Below are 24,140 nucleotides of genomic sequence, written 5' to 3' on the forward strand. Positions count from 1 at the left end.
GTCCATTATGCCAGTACTAGTTGGGGCATCACACACAAATTTCTCAGAATGCAACACCTTGACAGGCATTTACTTTATATGCTTGTAAAAGTGTCTCGGTGGCTGAGTAGCTCTCCTGGGATAGGCAGGACAGGGCTTACAGACCTCCTTTGGCAGCCCTGCCTGTGGGCAGCATGCACAGGAGCAAGGGAGTCAAGGTACTGCTAATTAAGGTGAAAATGAATGCTTAGTTGCTTCATCTCTGATACAGGAGTGGGTACTCATAAATTTAAAGGAATTTCCTGAAGAATACTACAGGGTAGTACCTCAGAGGCTGCCATGCAGGTGTCTGCTGCCATGTCCTGCTTCAAAAAATAATTGAATAAAAACTTACTCTTCAAATTTGTATACTGTAGCTTTAAAGAGTGCCACTTAGTGCTTCCAATGCTCCAAGCATTTTTTTGCTACTTTCTATGAATGGCTGTGCATTTTATTTTAAAACTTCTAAACTATTACTTGTTTTACATGGGACTGACATCTCAAAGTTTATCTAGCCCTATACTAGTTCATGTATGTTTCCCTTTTATCAGGACCACCTTCCTTTAAAAAAAAGCTTAGATTTTTATCCTTAGAGATCTGAACAATCTATTGACATAGTGCCGGTGATTAATAGGAAATAGGATGAACAATGCTCAGAAAAAAAAAATAATTCCCTTAGGTTGCAACTCAGCTCTTCAAAGATATAAACAACTGTTGACTCATGGACTTGACTTCCACAGGGAAGCAGTATTGTGAAATGTCTTGGTATCTGGAAGCATCTGCCATATGGAAATAGAGCTTAATCTCACATACTGCCATCTGCCCTCAAAATCCATCTTTCCATCTGAGACTGGCTATGTAAACTGGATTTTGCATTACTATGTATTTACCAAGTGGCAGAACTTCAAACCAAAAAATTTGTGTTTTCAGAAATTGTTATTTGCCTCATTATGATTGCTTAGTGATTAATCATCACATCAGAAAATAAAAAGCATTAAAGCCAGGCAGCCTCATTAAGTCAAAGATGAAATTATCATCTATATAAGAACCATATTGATTATTTTCCATTAAAGGTTTTTCTAATCAACAGTCTGAAATCAGCACAGGTACTTGAAGACACATTGAAACATCTAATATTAGAACACCGACTTCTCCACATAAGCTTTAGACCATTTAGACCACAGTAGAAAAATATACCTTTTTTTTGACTTGTTGGTCTTTGGAAGAATGGCCTTTCACGTGCTTTCTGAGGGAACTTGGATCTGTATATCGTTTAGTACATCCTCGAATCTGACATGCATAAGGTTTCTAAATCAGAAAGAAAAAGAATAAAGCAGTTATATCACAGTTTATTTTAACTCAAGAGAATATCTTCTGAGCCTTGGGATGCTGCAAACCACATTACTACAGAACACAAATGTTGTACATTATTACAAGCAGAACGCTTGGTAATTTATTAGAAAGGAAAAGGATGAAAGCAAGGCTTATAAGGAAGACAAATCAAAGGACAGCTTTCATTGTGGCACCTTTCACTGTTACCTTTTTTTTTTTTTGTAATCAGTACAATGAATATTGCTAGTTATACTCACAATTCTTCCACCCTCAGAGCAATCTTTGACTTAATCAGAAAATATATTCTTTAGTGAATCAGGTAAAGAAACTGCAGTAAAGGCCCAGATAGACTGTTTAGGATTATAGAAGAATCTGCTTCAGAAAAAGAGAACAAGAAAAACTGTTAGTTGACTACAGTACAAAGAGAGCAAGCAAAAACTAAAGCAATCATTGAATACTGAAGTTTCAAAAATATTACACACAAAAATATCCATTTTAATATAAAGTACAAGACAAACTCCTTTAGCTCACATTTTTTAATAATGCATGTCATTTTAGAAAGATACCACTCCTGTAATACCTTTCTAGTTTTCTTAAAAGAAAGCCCAATAAATCTAACTCACCAAATAAATATAAAGCTCTACAAATCTCTCTTTCTGCCTATTCTAACCTGACTTGTAGGTCCACAATACAAAGTATTACATAAACAATAGGTCCAATCATTTTCTGGAATTAGCTATTTTGCAATTTAGCCATTTCAGTTTCACAAAGTGTTTCCAAAACCACCTTTTCCAAATGATTGTTACCAGCCATACTATGAACTATTTGAAATGGGCAATTTAAGTTTTGTGACAGCCATTTAATTCAAATGGCATGGTTCTTGTTTTCTTTCTGGACTTCTGCTCTTTAGAAATTGCTTGCCTCTGACAAAATACAATCTTTTGTTACGAAACAAAAGTTTCTTAAACAAATCTCAGCTGTGACTCAAATTCACAAGCAACAATTTGTTGGTATGAAATTTTTTTTATTTACATTATTCTTCCTCTCTTGACTTTCTGGTACATGTTCCAGGCTTTTTTGAGTTTGAGTTTTTGTCAGAGAATAGCAGTTACTATCACAGATGTCTTCTGTGTCTTCGCACAGTGATGTCATGTTCCCTAGAGATCAGCTAAGTGGGAGAATTTTACTGCCTCTCCTTGCAGCAAACCCATGGAGCTGTGGCCTTTTTATCAACTAGTTTGGCCCATCTTCATTCATGCTTGCACTACTGGGTCACTTCAGAAACAGCTTAAACAGCTGCGTCAGACACTTGTCCCTCCTGTCTCTAAGGTTATGGGCTACCTGCTGCCACCAAGCTGGGGGGAAGGAGCACACAGTCTAATGTACAGGGGACTGCAATAGCACTTCTGCTTCCTTACAGTGTCCAAATGTGTCCTCTGGTGCTTGGCACGGTCACTGGAGTTGCTGAAAGTTTTCTGGCAGCCGGGATGCTGACAAAGGTATGGCTTTTCACCGGTATGGCTCCTTAAGTGAATCTTGAGATTTTCTAGTCTGGAAAAGGCTTTCTTGCAACCCTCGAACTAGAAAAGAAAAAGAAAAAAAAAAAAGTATTTGAAAGGAAAGCACATGCAGCAAACTGCAACAGCAAACATCAAGAAGGGGGTGAAAGGGCTTGTAGATACCTCCCACCCACTATGACTGGATGCCTCTCCAAAGCTGAGGAAAGCCTGGCTTCTTAGTGTGGATGTTGTTGCAGGGTTTGAACCATTTAGACCATCAGAATGTATTTATCCTCCCTGTACATGGTTGAACTAGGAAATTATGTCCTGCTCCCATTTTACTGATCGGACACTGAGATACAAAGAAACCACTCAGCTCAGAGCCCAGTACCATCAGCCTATCTGGGAAACACAGCCCCAGCTGGTTCACCCAGCAGTACATGGAAAGCAAATGGTCACTGTGGGGTTCCCCAAGTCCTGCACTAGCTACCCTTATCTCATCTCTGGGCTTGTTTCAATATTAGCAACTGGGCCAAACTCAGGCATCTCTCAGTACCGACCCAATTTACAGAGCAACAAAAAAATCATGCAGGGAAATATTAGTCTGCAAGGAAATATCAATCTGCTCTGTCTTGCTGACAGTGATGTAAAAAGTAAAGATTGTTGAAGTATTTAATTACCTTTGTGCCATGAGTAAATCTATGAGGTATTAAAAATAATAGGAACCCATCAAAATAGGATTTAATCCCCATGTGTAACCAATAATCATGTGGCACAGTATTTCTACACCTGATCAAGTACTGCATCTGCTGAGAAACCTGTGTTTTTATGAGCAGAAAAAGAGCTCTTCATCTATCATGTTCCCATAGCATACTTTTTCCTAAAGGAAACTAAACCCCATCAGTTCTATTTGACACTAGAATTTTTATGTACATTTGATTTCAGTTAGACTTGAATATTAGTTAAAAGTATAGGCTTTTTTAATTCTATCAGTCAATATCAATCTCATTAGTTTCAGCCACTGCATATCCCACTGTGCAACATTTAAATTATCTGCTGCATAACATGCTAGTTTGCATTTCTTGTATACTTGGAAAAATAATAATGAGTTAACAGAGACGTCAAACATTTCTAATACTAACACAAAATTTTCCACTATTTCTCTTCCAATTCATTTTACTCACTTGAAAAGAAATGGGCTGCTTTTCACTGATGTTAGAATAACACAAATCAATTTTATAATATGTTATTAAGTGCCTTTAGGTTTACAAAAGCATGGCTAGGAAAACACTAACATAATTCTGCTCGCAAATAGCATGGTTTTCTTACAGATCTGTAAGATCCTCAAAAAAGAGAAGAAGCAGGATATAAAATTTTCATTGCTTTATTTTAGGGACTCAGTTTTTTGAATTAATGCAAGAGAGAGTTACAACTTCACAGAATAAACTGCTGGGAGAAAATACAGGAAAAAGGAGTTTCAGCCTCCCCAAACAAACTGGGGAGGCTGAATTTCTGTGTAGCACTCCCTGACAGCTTTTGTTTAGTTTTAGCAACAGAAGGAAATATACGCTGAATGTTGCCCAGGAAAACACAGTATATAGGAGAAAATACACATTATCTACAAAATAGTAATATTACAAGTAAGCTTAAGAAATTAAACCTTGAGAAAGGGGATGAACCACCCCCCACTATGTCATAACTGCAATTTTATCTTTCAGACTCATCAACTGCAGAAATTTTCTCAACCCTTGAAGATCTTTATTTATACCCTATCCCTTTATCTAAAGCAAACCTACAGTGCCTTTCAGATTATCCAATTTATGCTTGTACAAATAGTGTTGACTTTATGTTTACGAAAGTTTAGTATGCAAGCCAAACATTGTAGCAAGTGTAAAAATATTTTTATTTTTAGGGAACTATTTTTACAAAATATTTCGGGATAAATTAAAAATAATAGATATCTCTAATAACTGCCTGGATAAAAATACCACTTTTTTTAAAGGAAAAAGTAAAGAGTGGAGAAAGCATAAAAAACATAAGAGCTAAGAGCCTGATAAAATAAACAGCCTTATGAAATGCAAAATAATTCCAGGGCAGCTATGTTAAAATAAGAGTAATAATAAAGAAACCTACTGATTAGCCCACCTTATGTAGACAACTTATTATTTCTTGTAAATCCATACAAGAACAACCATCCATTCTAATGACAGTAACTAAATTACACTTAAGTATGAAATAAATTGCAGTATCTCAAGCAATTTACCCTATTTCATAGGGTAAAACTCAGCCCAGTGAAAAAGTTCTAAAAGAAAGCCCTCTTTTATTTGTTTCACAGGTTATAAAACTTTGAATCTTCAAGCATACAAACAAAATTAAACATGTGTAAACAATTGTTTATATGATTGTAAAATTAGAGGTGAATTTAACTGGGAAAAAATGTTTAACTGAGCAGAACTAGCAAATGTTATCTTATAAATTTACTTCTTAAATTTGACTTCGCTAAACATCAACTTTAACCATTAAACTGCAGCAGATGGCTTTCTGTGTATCAAGAGCTAGCCAGTGTCCACACAAAGTCTCAATGGCAAATCTAGATACTTCAGTGACAGAATACATTTTGTTCCTCAATAAAACAGAATGCATGCCTCAGGCAAAAAGCAGAAGAGACTGAGAAGCCCTCAAAAGGATGTGATATAGGGAAATGATCAGACAAGATACATCCAAATGACCTCAGAAAGCAAGCTGTGACCGATGCTTGATGGCAAGGTGGAGAACTGTCCAAATCTCTGCCAAACTGACTTGGAGGAAATCAACCCAAACCTTTGTATGGACCCAGGACATACTAACCAGATCCTTTAAATGTGTTCCTATACAGTTGCAGAATATAAATTTGTTTGGCTTAGTTCAGTCATGGTGAACTTTTGATGATGCAGAAAGAGATTAAAAAGTGCACCCAGAAACTAAGATACACGTCAGAGGGGAGAAACTCCTCCCTGATTTCACAAGGTCAGCAAGGTAAGAAGCTTTCCCTTAGCAAACATGTTTTCCATGAAAAAGTATCCATGCCTCTTCTTCATTAAATACAATGGATGCTACTTCTGGTCCAAGGACACATGGCATCATAACAGTGTGGGACTGGGCCTTCTCCACTACATGCACACAGGTAGGAAAAACAGCAATTTCACAGATGTACAGTACAGATCAGACCTAGCTCTTGCCTGTTAACCCATGGCTAACTCACATTAATCCACGACTGACTGCACATGAACACATAGATGCATACTCTAAAAACTCTTCACACAATAAAGTTTGGTTTTCCATTGACAATTTCTGCGGTCCCTTTCTGACTACTACATTCACCTGGGATATGAAATACAGGATCAGTGGTAGTCTTACCAGTGTTAGGCATTCAGGTAACATGACTTTTCTGAATCACACCCTCTTTTTCACTCATACAAGGATAGTGTTAAGTCACAGCATTTTACAGAGGTTTTTCATTACAGTTGGTAATACTAAATTCCACTCAAACTCATGTTTTGATAGGCAGAATTTCTCATCTTGTAAATATAAGCTCTATGTCTGCACTCCTGCTTGTATTGCTTTGCATTTGCCTGTTTCACAGTGCACATTTTTATAACACAGTAATTCAGCAGAATCAATCAGATTGTCTGTAACAGTGTGATATCTTCAGTATTTGTGGCTCTACTAGTCCCTGTTAAATGTACAAAGTTTACCTACTTAGACCACTTTTTTGAGAACAAGTGAAGCACCCTTTATCTAATATATGCCCTATTAATGTAGTTTAATACAAAAACCTTAAAATCATAGAATCATTTAGGTTGTAAAAAATCTTTAAGATCATTAAGTCCAGCCATTAACTTAACCCTCTCAAGTCCACCACTAAACTATGTCCCTAAGTGCCACATCTACACATCTTTTAAACACCTCCAGAGATGGTGACTCAACTCCTTCACTGGGCAGCCTGTTCCAACACTTGACAAATCTTTCTGTGAAGAAATTTTTCCTAATATCCAATCTAAACCTCCCCTGGTGCAACTTGAGGCTGTTTCTTCCCATCCTATCACTTGTTACTTGGGAGACTGACACTTACCTCATTACAACGTCCTTTCAGGTAGTTCTAGAAATGTCCTTCCACATAAGGTTCAAAAATGTCATGTGCTTCAAACATGAAAAGCCTTGGGGAAACCCAGTTCTAGTCTATACTTTTTCAAAAAGAGAACTGCAGGCATTTCACTAGCAGTATTTTGTATTCCCTTCCACACTGACCCTCATCAGCACTGGGACAAAATCCAGTGCAACATCTCCTTTGGAAACAGCATTATCCGCCTATGATTCTACATTTGAATTACATTGATAAATTATTAATTAATAATATTGGACTACTTTAAAATATTCTGTGGTTATAATTTACAATTTTTTTTTCCCAGTAAAATATTAATACAGAAACATGGTACTAGTTTTCTACTTTTTCCTTCTTCCATCCCAGATTGTAGAAATAACAGCTTGATAACACATGCTCCCTCAAAGAGCTGATGGATACAGGAGAAGAAAATTAAAGAAGTAGGACTCTACAAAGGTGAAGAAGGACTCAAAGATGTTTTATATAGCCTTCTGAGTCTTTGGAAAGAGTGAGATAACTTGATATAACATCTGCTGAAATATCCAAACTGGTATGAGTCCGCCTATTTTAAGACAGCATAAAAAGATGCCTCTGCCTCTGGACATTGACCTGATTCCATTCACAACGGTAAGTTACTGTCTGAGACAGCTTTGAGAAGCTCCTTGACTTGTTTACATTAGTAATAGCCATAAATTCACCATCAGAATGACAAATAAAAGTTTTAAATCCTAGACTTTGAAGAAAGTTATCTGAATGAAAATATAAGACACTTCTGAATATTAGGGAATTCTGTCATATGTGAATGTATATACACAAATGGAAGGAATGGAATCCCTAAAAACTATAGGGGAAAAAATAAATCCAGAATAGCATATACATAGGGCCCCAAAACAAATCTGTGAATTGTTCAGTAGTCTTATAGAATTTAAATAAGATTATTAGCACATAAAGGGCAAATTAATTATTTAACAATGTTTTATGTCCATCTGTCAATTAATATTGAATGCTCTGATATGCTGACCAGGTAGGTTCTTCTGTCTCAATATTATGGCAGGTGGTATGACAAGGACAAAGTATCTTTCCATTAAAGCTGTTCTTTACATGGCTTTCAAACAAGAACAATGCATTTGAAGCAGTCTTTTAAAAAGCATTTCCCTTCCTCAACAGCATTAGCAGGCTGCTGCTCTGAAGGAGACATAAGGGCTTTCAAAAAATTGAGATTAAGACCTCATATGAAAACCTTTTAAATAGATTTTTATTCCCCCAGACTCTCCTGCCTGGCAATCTTGTGAACAACACATAATTAGTGTCAGACATCATTCATACTGCTGACATCAGGTGCTCACCAACAAGGGGGCTGCATGCCACAGCTGAGATTTAAAAGCCCAGGTTCATTTCATGTAAAGTAAGTGCTGTGCTTTTAACCTTTAAAGTGTTTAAATGTGGGAAAATGTAGCATTCAGAGTAGCACTTTGTAACAGTGCAACCATTTCTATCTGAACAGAATTTATTTTGTCACATGGTGACTGAATGCTCTTGCAGATCTACAGTGCTTACAAAAGGCTATCTTTTCCTCAAAGCTATTCAAAGGCTGCGATTTACTTTCTGCTTTTATATTTTAGCTTATGAAATGATACAAAGTCTTGGCATTCTTTGCTCCAGTAAATAATGACAGACTATGTTTATATATTTTGAATGCAATTATAATACATGCTTTTTTGCCCAACTACTCAATGACAACTTGGTCAAAAGCTTATTGAAGTCAACAGGTAATTATTATTTTTTTTTCCTACTAAAAAAAAAGGTTCCTTCCACTGCAATGTCCTCACTTCAGGTATTTCTGGTAGATTCCATTAAAATTTTAGAATTCAGCATTGCATAAGTATAAATGCAAACAAAACATAATTACAGACCATGACAAAGCCTCAGGTAAATTGTTATTTGTCTTCTTTGTACTTCCTACTTTAAGCTAAAAGGCTTATTATACTCAATAGTGTACAAGAAAGTTCATATTATGAGTCAGATATATCCTCATATTATGCTCATATTTTAAGAGCATTTGGCTAAGGAGCACATAACGCTCTTTGTGTGTGTGTGGATAGAACAAGATTAATCTTAATCTGGTTTCTGTTTTCCAATACATCCATCTCTTTGGGTATATTTTAAGTAAGAAGCACTACATACTGCTTCTATAACTGAAAAATACAATTAACTCAATGGTAAAAAAAAGGAGATATTAATGCAGAGCAAAAAGTTACACATTGGTTAACATATGGGAAATTAAATTAGGCTACTTTTTCAGAAAAACACAGAAGAGAGGCTAGTCTCTTGATATCAAACTGCAATAAAGATGGAAGTGGAAGACAGGTAAGGAACTGTCCTCACCCACAATACTCTTATTGTGAGAGCTCTCTTTACAGAGAGCTTTTTTTATTTATGTGTTCTTGATAAATGTAGCATGCTCTTTTCTCCCTTTCACTGCAATACTCTGGAGATCTTCATACTTTTCACTTTCTAGAGATCTGCACCATACTGTATATTCCTACTTTCTAGATAACACTATGCCTAAAGACACAAATAGCTGAATATCTGAAATTAAGTACTATACATTGAATGTTGTCTATCCCCTGAAATAATGATGTCAAGAGATTCATTCACCATGGAAATGCCTCTTGATTTCATTAGTTTTAGTAGTTTGACCATTTCAGACTTGGAAGCTATTTCTGTTGCTGTAGAGAAGGTAAATATTATGACAAGTCCCTTCAAAAGAAACTATTACTGAACACATCAGCTGCTACTGATTCAAAAACCATATGGTACAGAAACCATTAGAGGAAGAATGATCAAATTGAGAATTCTTACATTGCTTCCTTTTGGAAGACAGTGCTCCTCTTTTTTTTCTGGGTTTTCCCCTTTCTTTCTGTACCTCCTTGGCTTTTCTAAAAGGTTGTCTTTGATCCTCTTGTAACTGAGGTCACCATCTGTATTTGTGCAGCTTTCTCTACTAAAAGTCAACATGGTTCTAAAATTGTTCACTGTTAAAGCAGCTACTATTATTGCTAAACCCTTGAGAAGTATCTAGGTTGGAATACTTCTTCTTCTAGTAAACTCACAGGAATTAAATAACTTTTCATCAAGTAAAAAAACAGTTGTTTCTTTGCAGGTGTTTTAAGAAAATATATGCAGGAACACTACTTTGCCCTCCAATAAGATGTGTAGCCACACCTCATTTCTGTAGTTCATACCTCTAAAGGATCTCATGCCAGAGATATGCTATAAATTGAGACCATAGGCTTTCAATCATGGAGATGAGGGAGTGTAAATCACATTCTCATTGGGAAGAGTCTGTTGTTTTAGAGCATTTTGCTCTTTGTGAATTTTACAAAGGACTAAATTTTTATTTCTATTACAGTAGAGGGAAAAAGGAATAAAATCAGGAAAATTCTGAAACCAGAGCCCAAATGGGAAAGAAACATGAGTCTAGAGGGTTATTCTTCAAAAAACTCTGTCTAAATTCAGATTCTATTGTTTCTAAATAGAGGTAGAAGTATCTATACATAGAAATAGGAATATCCTATCCTATCTATAAACATTCAAACTGGAACTGAAAAATTCAAACATGCAAGCTGTTCTACAAAGACTATCAAAGTATTTCTTTTTAAAGTTATTTGACAATACATCAGTTGATTGCCATTTTTTCACATATACAATGAATAGAGTAAACTCTCACACTTATGGTACATAGCTCACAACTGACACTGTAAAACTTTTAGCACAGCTTTTTACAGACCTGGGTATGAGGTTCTTTCTACCCCCAGCATATATACACAAGACTAGCTGCTATCTGACATAGGCTCTCTTAGTAGAATCCATTTATTATTTACAGAGCCAAAATTAATTTTTCTTACAGATTTTTCTTTTTATTGAAAAAGCCATATAGATCACTGCCAAGAGCAAAACAGGCAGTGAGAGATCCATTTGATCTTTCATGTGTGCAGCATTTGCCTAGAGAAAATATGCTAGAAAACAGTAGAACATATCCATAAACACTAATTTTGTGTCCAAAGAAATTTGGTACTTAAGTTACCCCAGAAGAAAAGTTTGAATAGCTCCAATTTTGAGAAACTGACACTGATGTTAATTAAAGGGCCTGGTTAAAGAGGCTTTATTAAAGCAAAAACATAAGGCATAATTCAATTGGTTGATTGTTTATGTAAAGTGCTGTTCAACTTAAAAGTGACAGAGACAGACAAGCACAATGCATACAGGAAGAGGCATCATTAGGAGACAGAAATATGCTTGGCCAAACCTTGACTTGCATTTAGAAGTTAAAGGTTTGCTGGAAAAATTCACCAAACAATATCCTGAAAAAATGCAATGCTCTATTTTAATACTATACTGCCCTGTTGTCCTATACCTGTTGCACTTTTTTTTTTCCCTACCAAATTGGCTCAATCATATGTAACCTTGCATTAATAAATTTTAATTTACACATATAAACAGTATCTTTTATTGTTAAAATAACAATTAAACTGTAGATTAAACTGTCTTGCTGTTACAATTTGTGATGATGTGAAGAGAACCTTTTTCCAACTAAGCTGTCTCATATGGATGCATTTCAAAATTTCAAGAACTAAAAAGTCTTAAATTTGCCATTATGCAACAACCACCTCATTAGGGGATAGAATTTTTTGCAAATTTCATATGACAGAATTTATTTGACATTTTTGCACCAGGGAGGTAATGTTTCTAGAAGGTCTTGTTGAATTCATGAGTGGTTCAAGCCATGGTGTATTGATGGTCCAATCCTCTGGGTAACAGTTCTTTTATTTTTTTCTCTATATTATTAACAATTTATAAAAGCGTGTCTGTGAATCAAACAATCTCACGTAACTGGCAAAGAAACAATAAGAAAATTAGAATCATGCCACAAGTCTATGAAAAACTTAAGGCTAAAAATACTTTTTTTTTTTTCATTTTAAATTCTGTACTTTGACAAAAAAGAATGCATTTCCTTCTGTATTTAAAGGAAATATATCATCATAGCTTTAAGTCCAAAGAACAGACTTCCCAACCTTCTTCAGCTACTTTCTTCAGAAAGATGAGGGAAACTTGAAAACATACATCCTTTTCATTGGATGCAAGTCTTCTGCTTTTGTTAGAGGATTTAGTTCCTTTTATTCATTGAGTAATTCAGGTGTTTCACTATGAAATAGAAAAAGGAGTTTAGCTGCAGTGTCAGAGCCACAAAACTGTTTTAAGGAAAAGTATCACTATGCAGCTGTAACATTTCATTTTATAGAAGACAGTACTTTTGCACTGTTAAAGGGAGCGTGCTGGAGGAAAAAGCTTTTCTTTAAAATGATCTGTTCACACACATAATTTTTTTTTCCCCTAAAAGGTTGACTGCTGAATCATAAACCAGAAGAAATTACACCTGTATTGTCAAAAGTACTCTTTTTAAATTGAGAATGCCATGTAACCAATTCCAGCAGAGAAACTTATGTCTAATTAAATGAAATGTAGTTTCTTTTTTCAATGTATTTAGCATTTTAAATAACATTTTGAATGTTATTATACCAATTAATCCCTCCAATGTCTATGTCAGAAAAGGGGGAAAATGTTACTTATGTCCTACACAAAGGACCGGAGGCCAAAAATATAGTAGAATGGATATGGTCATACAGTAGGAATGAATATATATATATGTAACTAAGCTGAGCAGCCTTTCCTCTGTCATTAGTAATATTGTATAATAGATTTGCAGTGGTGACCAAAACGTTATAGGGGTTGTGGTCTCAAGTCTCCTTTTAAATAAATTATTCCAAAGTTTATTTCTTGCACTGCTTTTTAGCAGGTTTTTTTTGAAACATAACCTGTGGACATTTATAGCTATGGCTATCCTCTAACTGTACTACTAACTTCAAATTTCCATCTGTTTGGGGAATAGACATGACACATACTATTTTTTTCTAAGTCCATTTTGTAATACTCTTTACTATGAAAATCTTATCTCAGTGTTTTTTTCATAGGAAATTTTAATCCTGACAATTTTACATGAAAAGCAAACAAGAGTATGCTACCTTGTGATACTTCTAACTATCCGGAGGCATGTAAAACATACAGAAGTTACACTCATGGCCACATTCATCAGTAAATATTCAGCATTTTCTAGCACTTCAGGCATCTAATTTAGGTTTACAGTTTTATCATGTTCACTTGAATGGTCTGAGGCATCCAGAATACACTCTGTAGTATTTAAAATCCAGCCCCAAAACTATGTAACTATGAATCTTAGAAAGATAATATTATAATGTTCATTTTCTGAATTTCAGACTTTTAAAAACTACTTAATTAAAATTTTGCAATTTTCAGAAGAAATATGCTATTGCAAAATAAAAACTGAAGTTTTATGTTGAAAGTGTGAAAATTATATTTAGACTTTTCCCATTACTTTCTTTCTAATTCAGCTGAGGGAATTTGCTGATTTGACACAAATCTGTTTATTACTTTTGCTAGCCCTTAGCTGCATTTCCCAATAAATAAAATATTCATCAAAAATACGAGCTCAGAAACAGCAATAATTCTTACAGACACCAAAGTGGAACATCCCTTGTGAAACAGTTTTCCCCCAAAGAAAAAGTTAGAAATAAATACACTAGTTTTAAATCAGATTAATTGATGCTTTATTAAAAAGGGTTCAGATTAGTATTTGTATGGCTACTGAAAAAATATGGAATGGAAAACTTACCAACTATTCAGCAAAAATGTAAGTAAATTATAATAGAGCAAATGCAAAATCTTAACCTTAACACGGCTGTATTACTGCCAGCCAACACTACAACTGATCTGTCATAATAATAAGGTCCCAATTCTGCACTCCTTGAATATGCACCACTTCCACTGAAGTTGCTCGGGATTTTGGATATGCAAGGAATGTAGAATTAGTTTCTTAATCCTTAGGCCACAATCCATAATAATTAGAGTGCCCCAACTCATAATATTGCTGGCTGAACAGCTCTGCAGCACCTTTTAGGGCATTGACAGTAGGATTCTGCTGATTTAGTCTAAAAATCATACAAGGAGCTTGTCTCTGCACTCTTATCTGTAATAAGCAAATTAAACTAAGCAACCCCATGTTTAGAGTGTAATTAATTTTGAACTGTTTAGCAATGTAGCCTTACCTCTTCTTCCCCATTTGTCCCCTGTTAAAGGGGAAATCAATAATACAGCTCAGCATTTAAAATCCTAGCTTTCCTCTGTTCTGAGCAGAGCTACTTACACAGCTCTCCTTTCATGGCAGAGCATAGGAGAATATTCATCTCACTGTTTAAAAGAGATGAATTGCAGAAAAGAACAGTTTTCAAAAACAAGACAAAAGTGCTTGCATTATAATCAGTGGGACTCCATCACAATAGCAAAAGGGCAAATGATGTTTCTTTGTTATCCCACAAGTAAACCATATGCAAATTTCCAGTAATATTCAAAACACACTTCCCAGCTCAGTAAATGTTTTCTATTCTTGGCTCCTTAGTATACTCAGCTTTTTTCAATTAGATCCTGTTTGTTTAGTTAAAAAAATAAATAAATAAAAGCTCTTAAGAAAGGATTAAGCCCCGTATCTTATGGAAAAAACCCATAAATTAGAAATCCTTTTCAAATCTAGACTATGCATTCTTTAATCTTCTGCCCTGCTGGGAAGTGTAATTAGAATAAAGGCAGAGAGAAGAGTTTTTGCTTCAATTGTTTTATTCAGCTGAAAACATGCTTTTGACTATCTGCAACTAAATTTCAAAATTCATGACAACTCAGACAACACTCCCACATAAGTCTGTGAGTTAAAAAGAGAGCAGGGAAAGCTTACAGAAACCCACCTGGTGAGCAAGGTCTTGAGACTGAAAAGGGCAAGACAGAAGGTCATATGGATATGAAACAAGCAAGCTGTGGCTGTTAGAAGGTGATGAGAAGAGTTTAGGTGCAGTTCTTCAGTGTGGTGTGGTCTCACAAGGCAAATAATTTTCAAAATGACCCACAGATCTGACTGATGGATATGAGTTAGTAAGGGATGAGAAAACCAATGGAAGAGGCCAGAGGTTGGAAAAGGTAGTGTTGGATACCATTTACTATTTCTTCGCAACAGAATTAACTGAAATCTAATGATTATGCTTTGAATTTAAAATTAAAATGAACATAAATTGATTTAAAAAGCAGAAGTCAACATAGAATGCTAAAAGGAGAAATAGGCACTTCTTTTTAGGATAGAAAATCACCTTGCCTGTATGTGCCACGTCAAATTGTGACAAATTTTTGCTATGATCCCATGTCAGTAAAAACAGCAGCAAGAAAAAACTCTAGAAGTTATTTTCCTTTTTGGTGCAATGTACCCATGTGCAAAGACCCAGTATCTAGACACACACAGAAAAGAAAGAAAAGAAGGCTGCTGTTCCTTCCTGTCCTCCTCTCTACGTCAGAAAAGACATAGTAAGGAAGCAGCATGATGTTCAGGTAATGGTTAGGGTATACAGCTTTCTGACATACATTTCAGTATTGCCAAAGCTCAACTCACAGTTCCAACAAACTGAGTTTATACAGCATCACCTGCAACTCAATTTATGTGCACAAGAAACCCTAGACTCTTGCAGACATTTCTCACAGACATTCACACTTCTTTCAAGAGAAGAAAATATTTGGTGTTAGCAGAAATCATATTGTGAGGGCAGTGTGTGCTGTATTTTAGGCAAACCCTGGTCAGAGTAACACTGGAAGTCTGGGTTAGGCCATCGATGCAGTCAGTACAAACAGAAGTCATTGCACTCAGTCTGCCACCAGTGAGTAAATTCTAATGCCTGAGATAGCAATGTGATGCAGAATCTGGAAGGACAAATATTAGGGATGGACCTTGGTTTGGGAGCAGGCAGGACTACAGCTAAACCAATGTATGTGTCTGAGTACCAGGAAAAGGACTAGGGGTTCAGAGCAAAGGCTGAGCACACAGGACACAATCTGAAAGACAAGGCAAGTCATGGAGCTGGACCACACCCAGTTGGTTGTAAAACTGTCCTTGGGGCACAGTATTTTTCTTCTGAAGAGCTCAGCTGTCAACAGCCTCTGACTAAGGGCAATGGTCACTGCCAGTCTTTTCTGACTCACTACAGGGTTGTTATACCTCCTGCCACACAGACTGTGAAAAAAGGTTCAAGTTCCTAAAAACAGAAGATAAGGTAATGCAAAATCTATGTGGATCCCCTTGAAAAGCTGTGCTTATTTACGTCACACATATAGGGGCTTTTGGTCCCATCTTCTGAGATGCTACCTTATGCCAACAAAATCCTTGTGACAAAAGACCTGTGATGAAGGAACTGTGAGGGATTAATGCAAAAGAATTCCCTCAGGGTGAGCCAAAAAAGCTGCTCATCTTCGAGGAGAAGTTGAGGAACATGCTAATAAAGATACTATGATGTTGATTAATTTCATTTTTCCAACTGTCTAATAAATCATTCATACAACACTGACATTCCACAACCAACTTTTAAAATACTGAAGACATCTACACAGCTTAATAAAGCAAGCACGTACTCATTTCATGTCAGACATAGCTCAGAGATGTGCTGAACCCTTTTCTTTCTCTGGGGCTCCTCAGAAAAACGTGGCATGACAGTGATGCAGAAAGAGAATTACTAAGTAATTTAGGAATAAGCCAGTTTCTCTGCTCTGTATCACAGATCCAATATGTCTAGCAATGCATTTCTTTCCCTTGAATGTATATGTAGGTGAGTCTCTTATACATCTTACATATGAGTGGTTCTCACTATGCAACTGAGGCTTAAGTTACAATAAACCTTAAGTGACCATACAGAGACAGGGCAAGAAAGAGTAAATAGAGGAATGCAGTAATAAATGTAGGGTGTTAATGGAATAATCACAAGCCTTGTTGAATCTAATAATTTTGATCCTATCCTGTAACATACATTGTTAAGGGAAGCCTTGAAGGCTTTACAGACTTTACAGAAGCAGAACACTTTGGGAATAAATCCAGGCCTAGAATGAGACAAACCAGTGCAGAGTATGCAAGGCCAGGAAGAAGAATGAGATGCATAAAATAGGGAAAGGAAGGAAAAGGAGATTAGGAAGTATGACATATTACCAAATATAAGTATATATGTCTACTCCTCAAGTGAACTGTTGTTCAGTGAGTGAGTTACATGACTTCTATTCATTTATACAATATGTCTGGCACCACAACTGGTTGTGGAATACCCAGAGCACATTTTAGATAATAACAGATTAAGATCTATACCTAATTTTTACTGCTCAAGGATATAACCAAAAAGAACAAAACCCGAAATACCTGCAGGTTCAGAGGCACAAGTAGGGGATGAGCTGTGCGATTTTCTGAGGGCAAGGATAAGAAGCTTTGAATTTTAACAACAAAAAAATAAAAGGATGACTCAGTAAATAACTATTCTTAAAAGATACCATCAGTGCATGAAGTTAAGGGTTTTCTTCTCCTCTTATTGGTGGACGTTGCATTCTTCTTAGTACGTATTTCCCCTTGGCAACTTAACATTTATGTCATCCACTGTGAATCATTACAGCATTCAATAGTCCTTGAAATGAATCTTTATCCCCTGTGAAAGGATGTCTTGGAGAAGCTACAACAGATATTGGAGCTATTTTTGCACTGTTGGCCAAAAACATCATGCTTGGTTTTTTTAACTGACAACAAAAACTTTTATTCTCTATTTTAATGGTCTGTATCATTAAGACAAAAACAGATGATAAAAATACAGATAACTGCACAACACAAAGACTAATTGAAAATGAACATCAAATGAAGCTTACATGAGATAATGGAAATGGAAGACTAACTCTGAGCCTGGATTTATGCCCACCTCCTAACCGAGTGCCACAAAACCAGTTGAAAACACAAAAGAATGGCATTCTGTTGCACTTTACCTATCTGGAGTTTCTGTTTCAAAATAACTTTATATGTTTATATTGCTATTGAAAAGGTCAACATCTGGCTGGACAGATGTCTAAATAGAGGGTGAGCAAATCTGGTATCTCTATTCTATTTTAAGGCAGATTGGTAAATCTGATAGGCGTTTGTATTGATAGCTTCATACAGACTACTGATTATCTTCAAATAACAACTTCTCTGTTACAGTGTGTGAGAAGGATGGAATGATGAATGAGGGGTAAACTGGAATGGTTTCAGAGACCTGGAAGAATCAAGAAACTGAAATGAATGGTCAATCTTAGGATGGATCCTGCTGGACTCAGCACTTACTGACTCTAGTCACACCAACAGCATTGTGAAAAACATCTGTGACATCTGCATTCTGTTCTTCCTTTTGCATTCTGTGTTCCAATAAAGCATTCAAACTGGCATGGTTTATCTTTGAAGATCTCTCGAGTTTCAGACCTCAGAGATGACTTATGGAGGCCTCAGTGGAAATTCTGGGCGTACTGCAAAGGCAACTTTTATTTCCTCTAGAAAACTGATCAGTTGAAGAAAATGTGATGGTTTAATTTATTTTTTTTATTTTTATAGTTAGTCAGAGGGGGAATCAGAGCACAGCAATGAAGAAGCAAGATGGTAATCATGATATTGCTGGTAAGAAGATGGTGCTACGTTTTTTTTTTTTCCTCCGATACTGTGTGCTCATAAGAAGGCCTCACATCTAATCACCTTTGTTAGCCCTACTAGCAGTGACCTTTAGATGCTTATTAACAGTGTACACTGTAATTCCAAACAACATATATTACGGGATCCTGATGTTAAGGCTACACCCTTATAGTGATTATATTCCCTTTACAAAAACTATGTATAGATCAAACATTAAACACTCTCCATTAAATGTATGCCAGCTGTTACTCTGTTACTTACATTACTTTATTACTTGACTTTGTCCTACAGTCTGAAAACCTGGGGAAAACCTGAGTAAGTCTTTTGCATTTAGCTAATTCAACACATATATATATATATTTACAGACTTACCTGAACTTACCAAGCCACTACTGTCAATAAAGGTCTAAAGGGCTCTTAGTAAGACTTCCCTTTGATTTCTGCTTCAATTTATAGTATGAACACTACTTGAAAAGCTCAATTGTTTCCTACAATGTCCTGATGTCCCACCAAACAAAACTGAATTGATTGAAATACAGCCCACTGATGCTTTTGTATCACTACAGCAGCTGATGGCAACCTTCCACCTCTTTTACTGAATGGTGTAATTGGCCTGCCAGAGAGGATTTGGGACTTTAACACGTTCCTTATTTAGCTGAGCTAACCAATTATTCTGCAGTTGCTATCAAGGCTGCAGACTTGTCTTCACTGGGGTCATTAAGCTTGTCAAAACTAATTTGTCACCACAACCGCTGACCCTCATTCCCTCTGACAGCAGCACAAGTGTCTCACTACACAGGCCTTTGCATTACAAGAAAGTAAATGACTGATCAGAGCCCACCAAGCGTCCTGACCGTATGCCACAGTCTGACCTTCTGGCCCCATGAGAGGTGGAAACAGTACCACCTAAATGGCATAGGGACACCAGACGACACTACTAATCATTCTGTAGAGTAAGTAAAAAAAGCCTCAAACAGCTGAAGTGAAAGAACCCTTGAAAGTGATATGTGACCTGCAATGATGATAAGAAAGTTTTGGGCTGTTTTATTTTTAATTAAAAAGAGATTATTGAAGTGACTTATTCTGAAACAAAATTCTATGAAAGAAGTTACCAGCTGACTCAGACTGGAAAGTTACTCAGACATGGCAGCTGACAGTGGAGCACTTTGTCCAATACACCAGATCATTACTGCGTAATCCTTTGTGTAATTCTTGACCACCTGAGTGACAACTGAATCAGGCCAGCAGCAGGTTCTTCCATCTGACGTAATACTAGCCACAAAGTACTTAGTATCAGTTCATACTTACTACAGTGGGTTAAAATCTGGCCCAGAAACATCTGCATACATCTAGAATTTGCTTCATTAAAAGTTCAGGATGTAAGAGTTTTATAATGGAGCTAATCTCTTCTAATTATCTGTATCACTAAATTATTTTGGTGACAAATAATTCATAACCTGATTTGAATTTTTCCTTCACTATTGCAATAATTTTTCAGTTTAATGGGGTAACTTGGAATTAGCACTATGTCCTCAGTTGCTATAGGGTATGTGAAAGAAAAAACTTGCAAAAAGAAGGGAAAGGTTTCAGAGGAACACTTTCTCTCAGAATACTCCTAATCATTCAAGGCACCAATTGTGGAAGGGCCTTTATCCACAGTACTCTGAAAGGTCCTTCTTGGTTGAATTAAGATGACTCATACTGCCATAAGCTCATCCTATGAATAAATATTTTCAGTGTCAGGACCTTCACTTGTATGCTACCCTGAGTACAAGAACAGTTCTGCAAATACAGTGACAGCAGTGTTCAGTTTTCTCTCTAGAAGCCTTCAAATGCCATCATCTTTTATCCATACTTTTTGTAAAGCAGTATTTTTCTAAGCGTTTGGAAAGATAAATCTTTAATGAAAAAAAGGCAGATGCAATATACCGCAGCAAACAGGATCCAGTCTTAAGAGACAATGACCGGTGTTGGGTTTTTTTTGTCTGTGTGAATTACACTCATTTAAACAAGGCTGAATGACTTAAGGTCCATCAGCACTGTAATGACTTTGAACACCACTGTTCCTATTTAACAGAAGAAAAATAAAGAAGGAAGAGGAAAAGAGACAAAGAGGAAAGAAATAAAGAGTAGTGCTGCACAGGATCCTAGGAGTTTGTTGAGTCCTAATGATGTCATTCAGTATTTAATCTCTGGTGACAAGGGTTTTTTCCCTCCTTTCAGCAAGAAAGCAAATTCAACATTAACAAAGCCCTGTTGAAGCCAAGATTGGATGCGAATCTTAAGCTGTTCCTAGACTTCTCTATCTCTTCCTCCTGGAATAGAGAGTAGCCAACACTAAAAAAAAAATATGCTTAAAAAGCCACATAATTACTTTGAGCTTGTTTTTAATTTATATTTGGGATAGGGTCTTGCAAAAAGGCTCATTGAAAGAAAAATAAACAATGGCAATGGTCATTATGGTATGAATAACTGGGGAACTGCCAAATATTGCAACTTGCCAAGCATCACAAACAAAAGCTTTTAAAAATATGCACATTCTTTGACTAGCATCTTTTGTTGTTAAAATCAGGCATGGGTGAACCAATCAGAATAAGGAAGAGGAAAAGTAACAGCAGAGGAAGACATGGGTATGACACTCTTCACATTCCCTAACTACTAATCACTTCTGGAGGGAGACACTCCTCATTTAACAAATTGCATTATTTCTCAGTGCTTTTAATTTCATGGAACAGCACTGACAATAAGAGTTGGTATATGCAGAGACAGGGAAAGATTATTTTTTGCCTTTTGTTTTACTTAATGGTTAGCATCCACAGGCAGACAGATAAACTGTTTCTATCATACAATGCACATCAAAATTTTACAGAGTCAATGTGTTTTCATGGGTCCAGTAAATATCCAAAGCCAGTATTCCTAGTTTACATCAATGAAGCTTGATTCTGAATTTTTTATGATTGTCCACTAGCAGCCTAAAGCAGACAAAGTTCAATGCAAAATTAATGCCTAAGTATGAACCGTTCTGCAAAGGTTCCAGGTCAGGAAAGCAGCTGCATAAACTGCAAAGCAGATTTTTTTTTTTTTTTTTTTTTTGGTTAAGGATTCCCATGGAAATTAATAGAAAAAGAAAATAATTAGTTTAGTATTTATTCTCTGTAAAATAAAGAACTATACCACTAAATGCAGATTCTTACCATACTAAGCATAATTTACCATCAATAGATGCCAGGGATTGACAATAAGTGTCAGAGAGAAAGAGCAGAAAAAGATGCACCATGCAAAAGCTGCACAAGAAGCCACCTACATGCCAGTAATCCTCAGTCATCTTCCCATAACTCCCCAAATGTGCCTAAAATACAAAATTTTCCTGGATCTAAAAGGAAGGAATCAGAGTTGTTCAGATTACTATTTCAATTTTAACCAGAAATCTGGGACCCATGACTTCAGGGGGCAGAAAGAAGAGTAACAGCAGTGAAAATATTGTGGCTTGGTAGCAGCTTTTCAGACCAGTCATCCATCCCAGAACTAGACTTACCAAGGTAAGTCTCAAGGTCAAGTTGCCATTGCCTAATTAACATTCTGAAATGTAGAAACACTCTTCTGTTCATATGCCAATAGATAACATTTTTCAGTTTTAAACACAGATTCCTACAAATCCATCCCCTTACTTGCTATATGGATCTGGCTACTATAGGAAACCCACACATTATAAATGTCAGAATAGACACAAGCTAACTAAAACTGCAGAGCTGTGAAAGACAGAGCAGTACAGCTACACAGAATGTCTAGGAGTTTGGTTTTAAAGTATTATACCAAGTCAAGTTTAAATCACATCTCTGCTCAGCCTGAACATTCCAGCAGTTAACATACTTCAGCACAAAGATTCATAAAAAGCTGATTTCAAAGTGACATGCATGAGTACCCAGGTAAAACAAACTTTTATCTGGATATTCCTAAATATTCATGCTGTCTGGACAAGAACATGAATAATTTCAGGTAATAGAACACAGCTTGTGTACCCAGTCAGGATCATATAAAAATTATTTAGAGAAAAGTGCAATAAAATGCTTAGGATCGGTATGTAGATGTGAGTTAAGAGTTGCGAGTCATTGTTGCTCACTTTTATGCAGAAATTTTCACCAGTGAGAAAATGTAAGATAAAAAAAATTATAAAAGAAGTGGCATTTTGCATTAATTTTAATTAAATATAAATATCTACACGTGTGGGAACAGCAAGAATCAAATCTGAAAAATACATAAGAAATAGTACCTAATAATGTAATATTACAAAATATTTTTTAGATTTTAATGTGCGATAGGAATGTACTGTTCTATGAATATAACAAAATAGATGTGCTTACAAGCTATTCTATTATTAATTCTAGCTATATAAGCAAACCTGTATCCAAATCTCCATTTTTTTGAATTATCAAATTATTTAGTAGTGACCTGCACTGAAAAACAGTTACAGATCTTGGTGAAAAAATTGTCATTAAACAGACACTGCTTGCACCTTCAAACTTTGCCAGTTAATTTAACCTAGTGATTTTAGTATTCAAATGTTCTCAACTGACTGACATATAGGGATGAATTCAGTGAGATAAGGCTGCTTATGTGTACTGCTGCCAGCCAAAGATGACTCTAACTGCTCAGTGCTGCCTCATGCTTTGCTAATTGCTCCACCAACACTCATGATGGATGTGATGATGTTACAGCATTCTCTCATCCACAGGCAAAATCAGGCAGATTAGTTTATATCATCAATATTTAAGCACGAAGGCTTAACACATATACACATGATTAGGGAAAACCTATGCTGTTAACAACTTCCAAAATCAGCAAAACATGGGGAGAGTAAATGCCAACAAAAAGCAACTACTGGGGAAAGCTTTGCTTTCTGCCATGCCACTGCCCACAAAATGTAGTATTTCTGGCTATGTCTGAGCAGCCTGGATTTTTTTCAACTTGTTAGTACTTGTATTGTATTCTCAAGGAAAACAAATTCTTTCCTCAGTATTCTGTAGTCACATGTTTTTCAATAATTTGTTAGCTGATAACAATCCCAGTGGAGCTGTCTCAAGCCAAAGACATGGTCAGAAAAGCTATTCATCAACTTCTTGGTGGGTGTGAATTTACAGCTTCACCCACAGGCATCTGAAATGGACATGTATCTTTCCACAGATGTTAAAAAAGAAAAGGAGCAAAAATAAGGGGAGATGAGAAATCTGCAAATGTCACTTCCAGGGAAACTGTAAAATTCACCCTCAGATTCCCGTGCAAGTTACTAAGCTTTCACTCTTCCAAATACAAAGTAGAATTTCATTAAAAAAAAAAAAAAAAAAAGTTAGCAGAGAAAATTCACCTCACTCAAGGCTGGCATCAGCTATGCAGAGAAATTCTGCAAGGATCATCTCCTCTAATCATCCCAGCTAGACACAGACAGTGATAGTTCTAGGTTTGTGTTGTTTGCTGTGCAGTGATAGTTCACCTGTATGTAAATTTGCATGACTTAACAATGTTT

General features: G+C 36.0%; 1 protein-coding gene across 1 annotated transcript in view; it reads right to left on the reverse strand.

The window, feature by feature from the left end:
* Positions 1-24,140, reverse strand: part of GLIS3 (GLIS family zinc finger 3) — a 172,082-nt gene that overhangs the window by 47,949 nt on the left and 99,993 nt on the right. The window contains exons 4-5 of the mRNA XM_026866816.1: positions 2,769-2,930; positions 1,216-1,326 (exon numbers count right to left, since the gene is read on the reverse strand). Of these exons, the coding sequence (XP_026722617.1) occupies positions 1,216-1,326; positions 2,769-2,930 (273 nt within the window). The remainder of the gene's footprint in view (positions 1-1,215; positions 1,327-2,768; positions 2,931-24,140) is intronic.

Source organism: Athene cunicularia (genome assembly GCF_003259725.1).
Source record: "Athene cunicularia isolate RWA chromosome Z unlocalized genomic scaffold, athCun1 chrZ_part4, whole genome shotgun sequence".
In the NCBI taxonomy this organism is placed as follows: domain Eukaryota; kingdom Metazoa; phylum Chordata; class Aves; order Strigiformes; family Strigidae; genus Athene; species Athene cunicularia.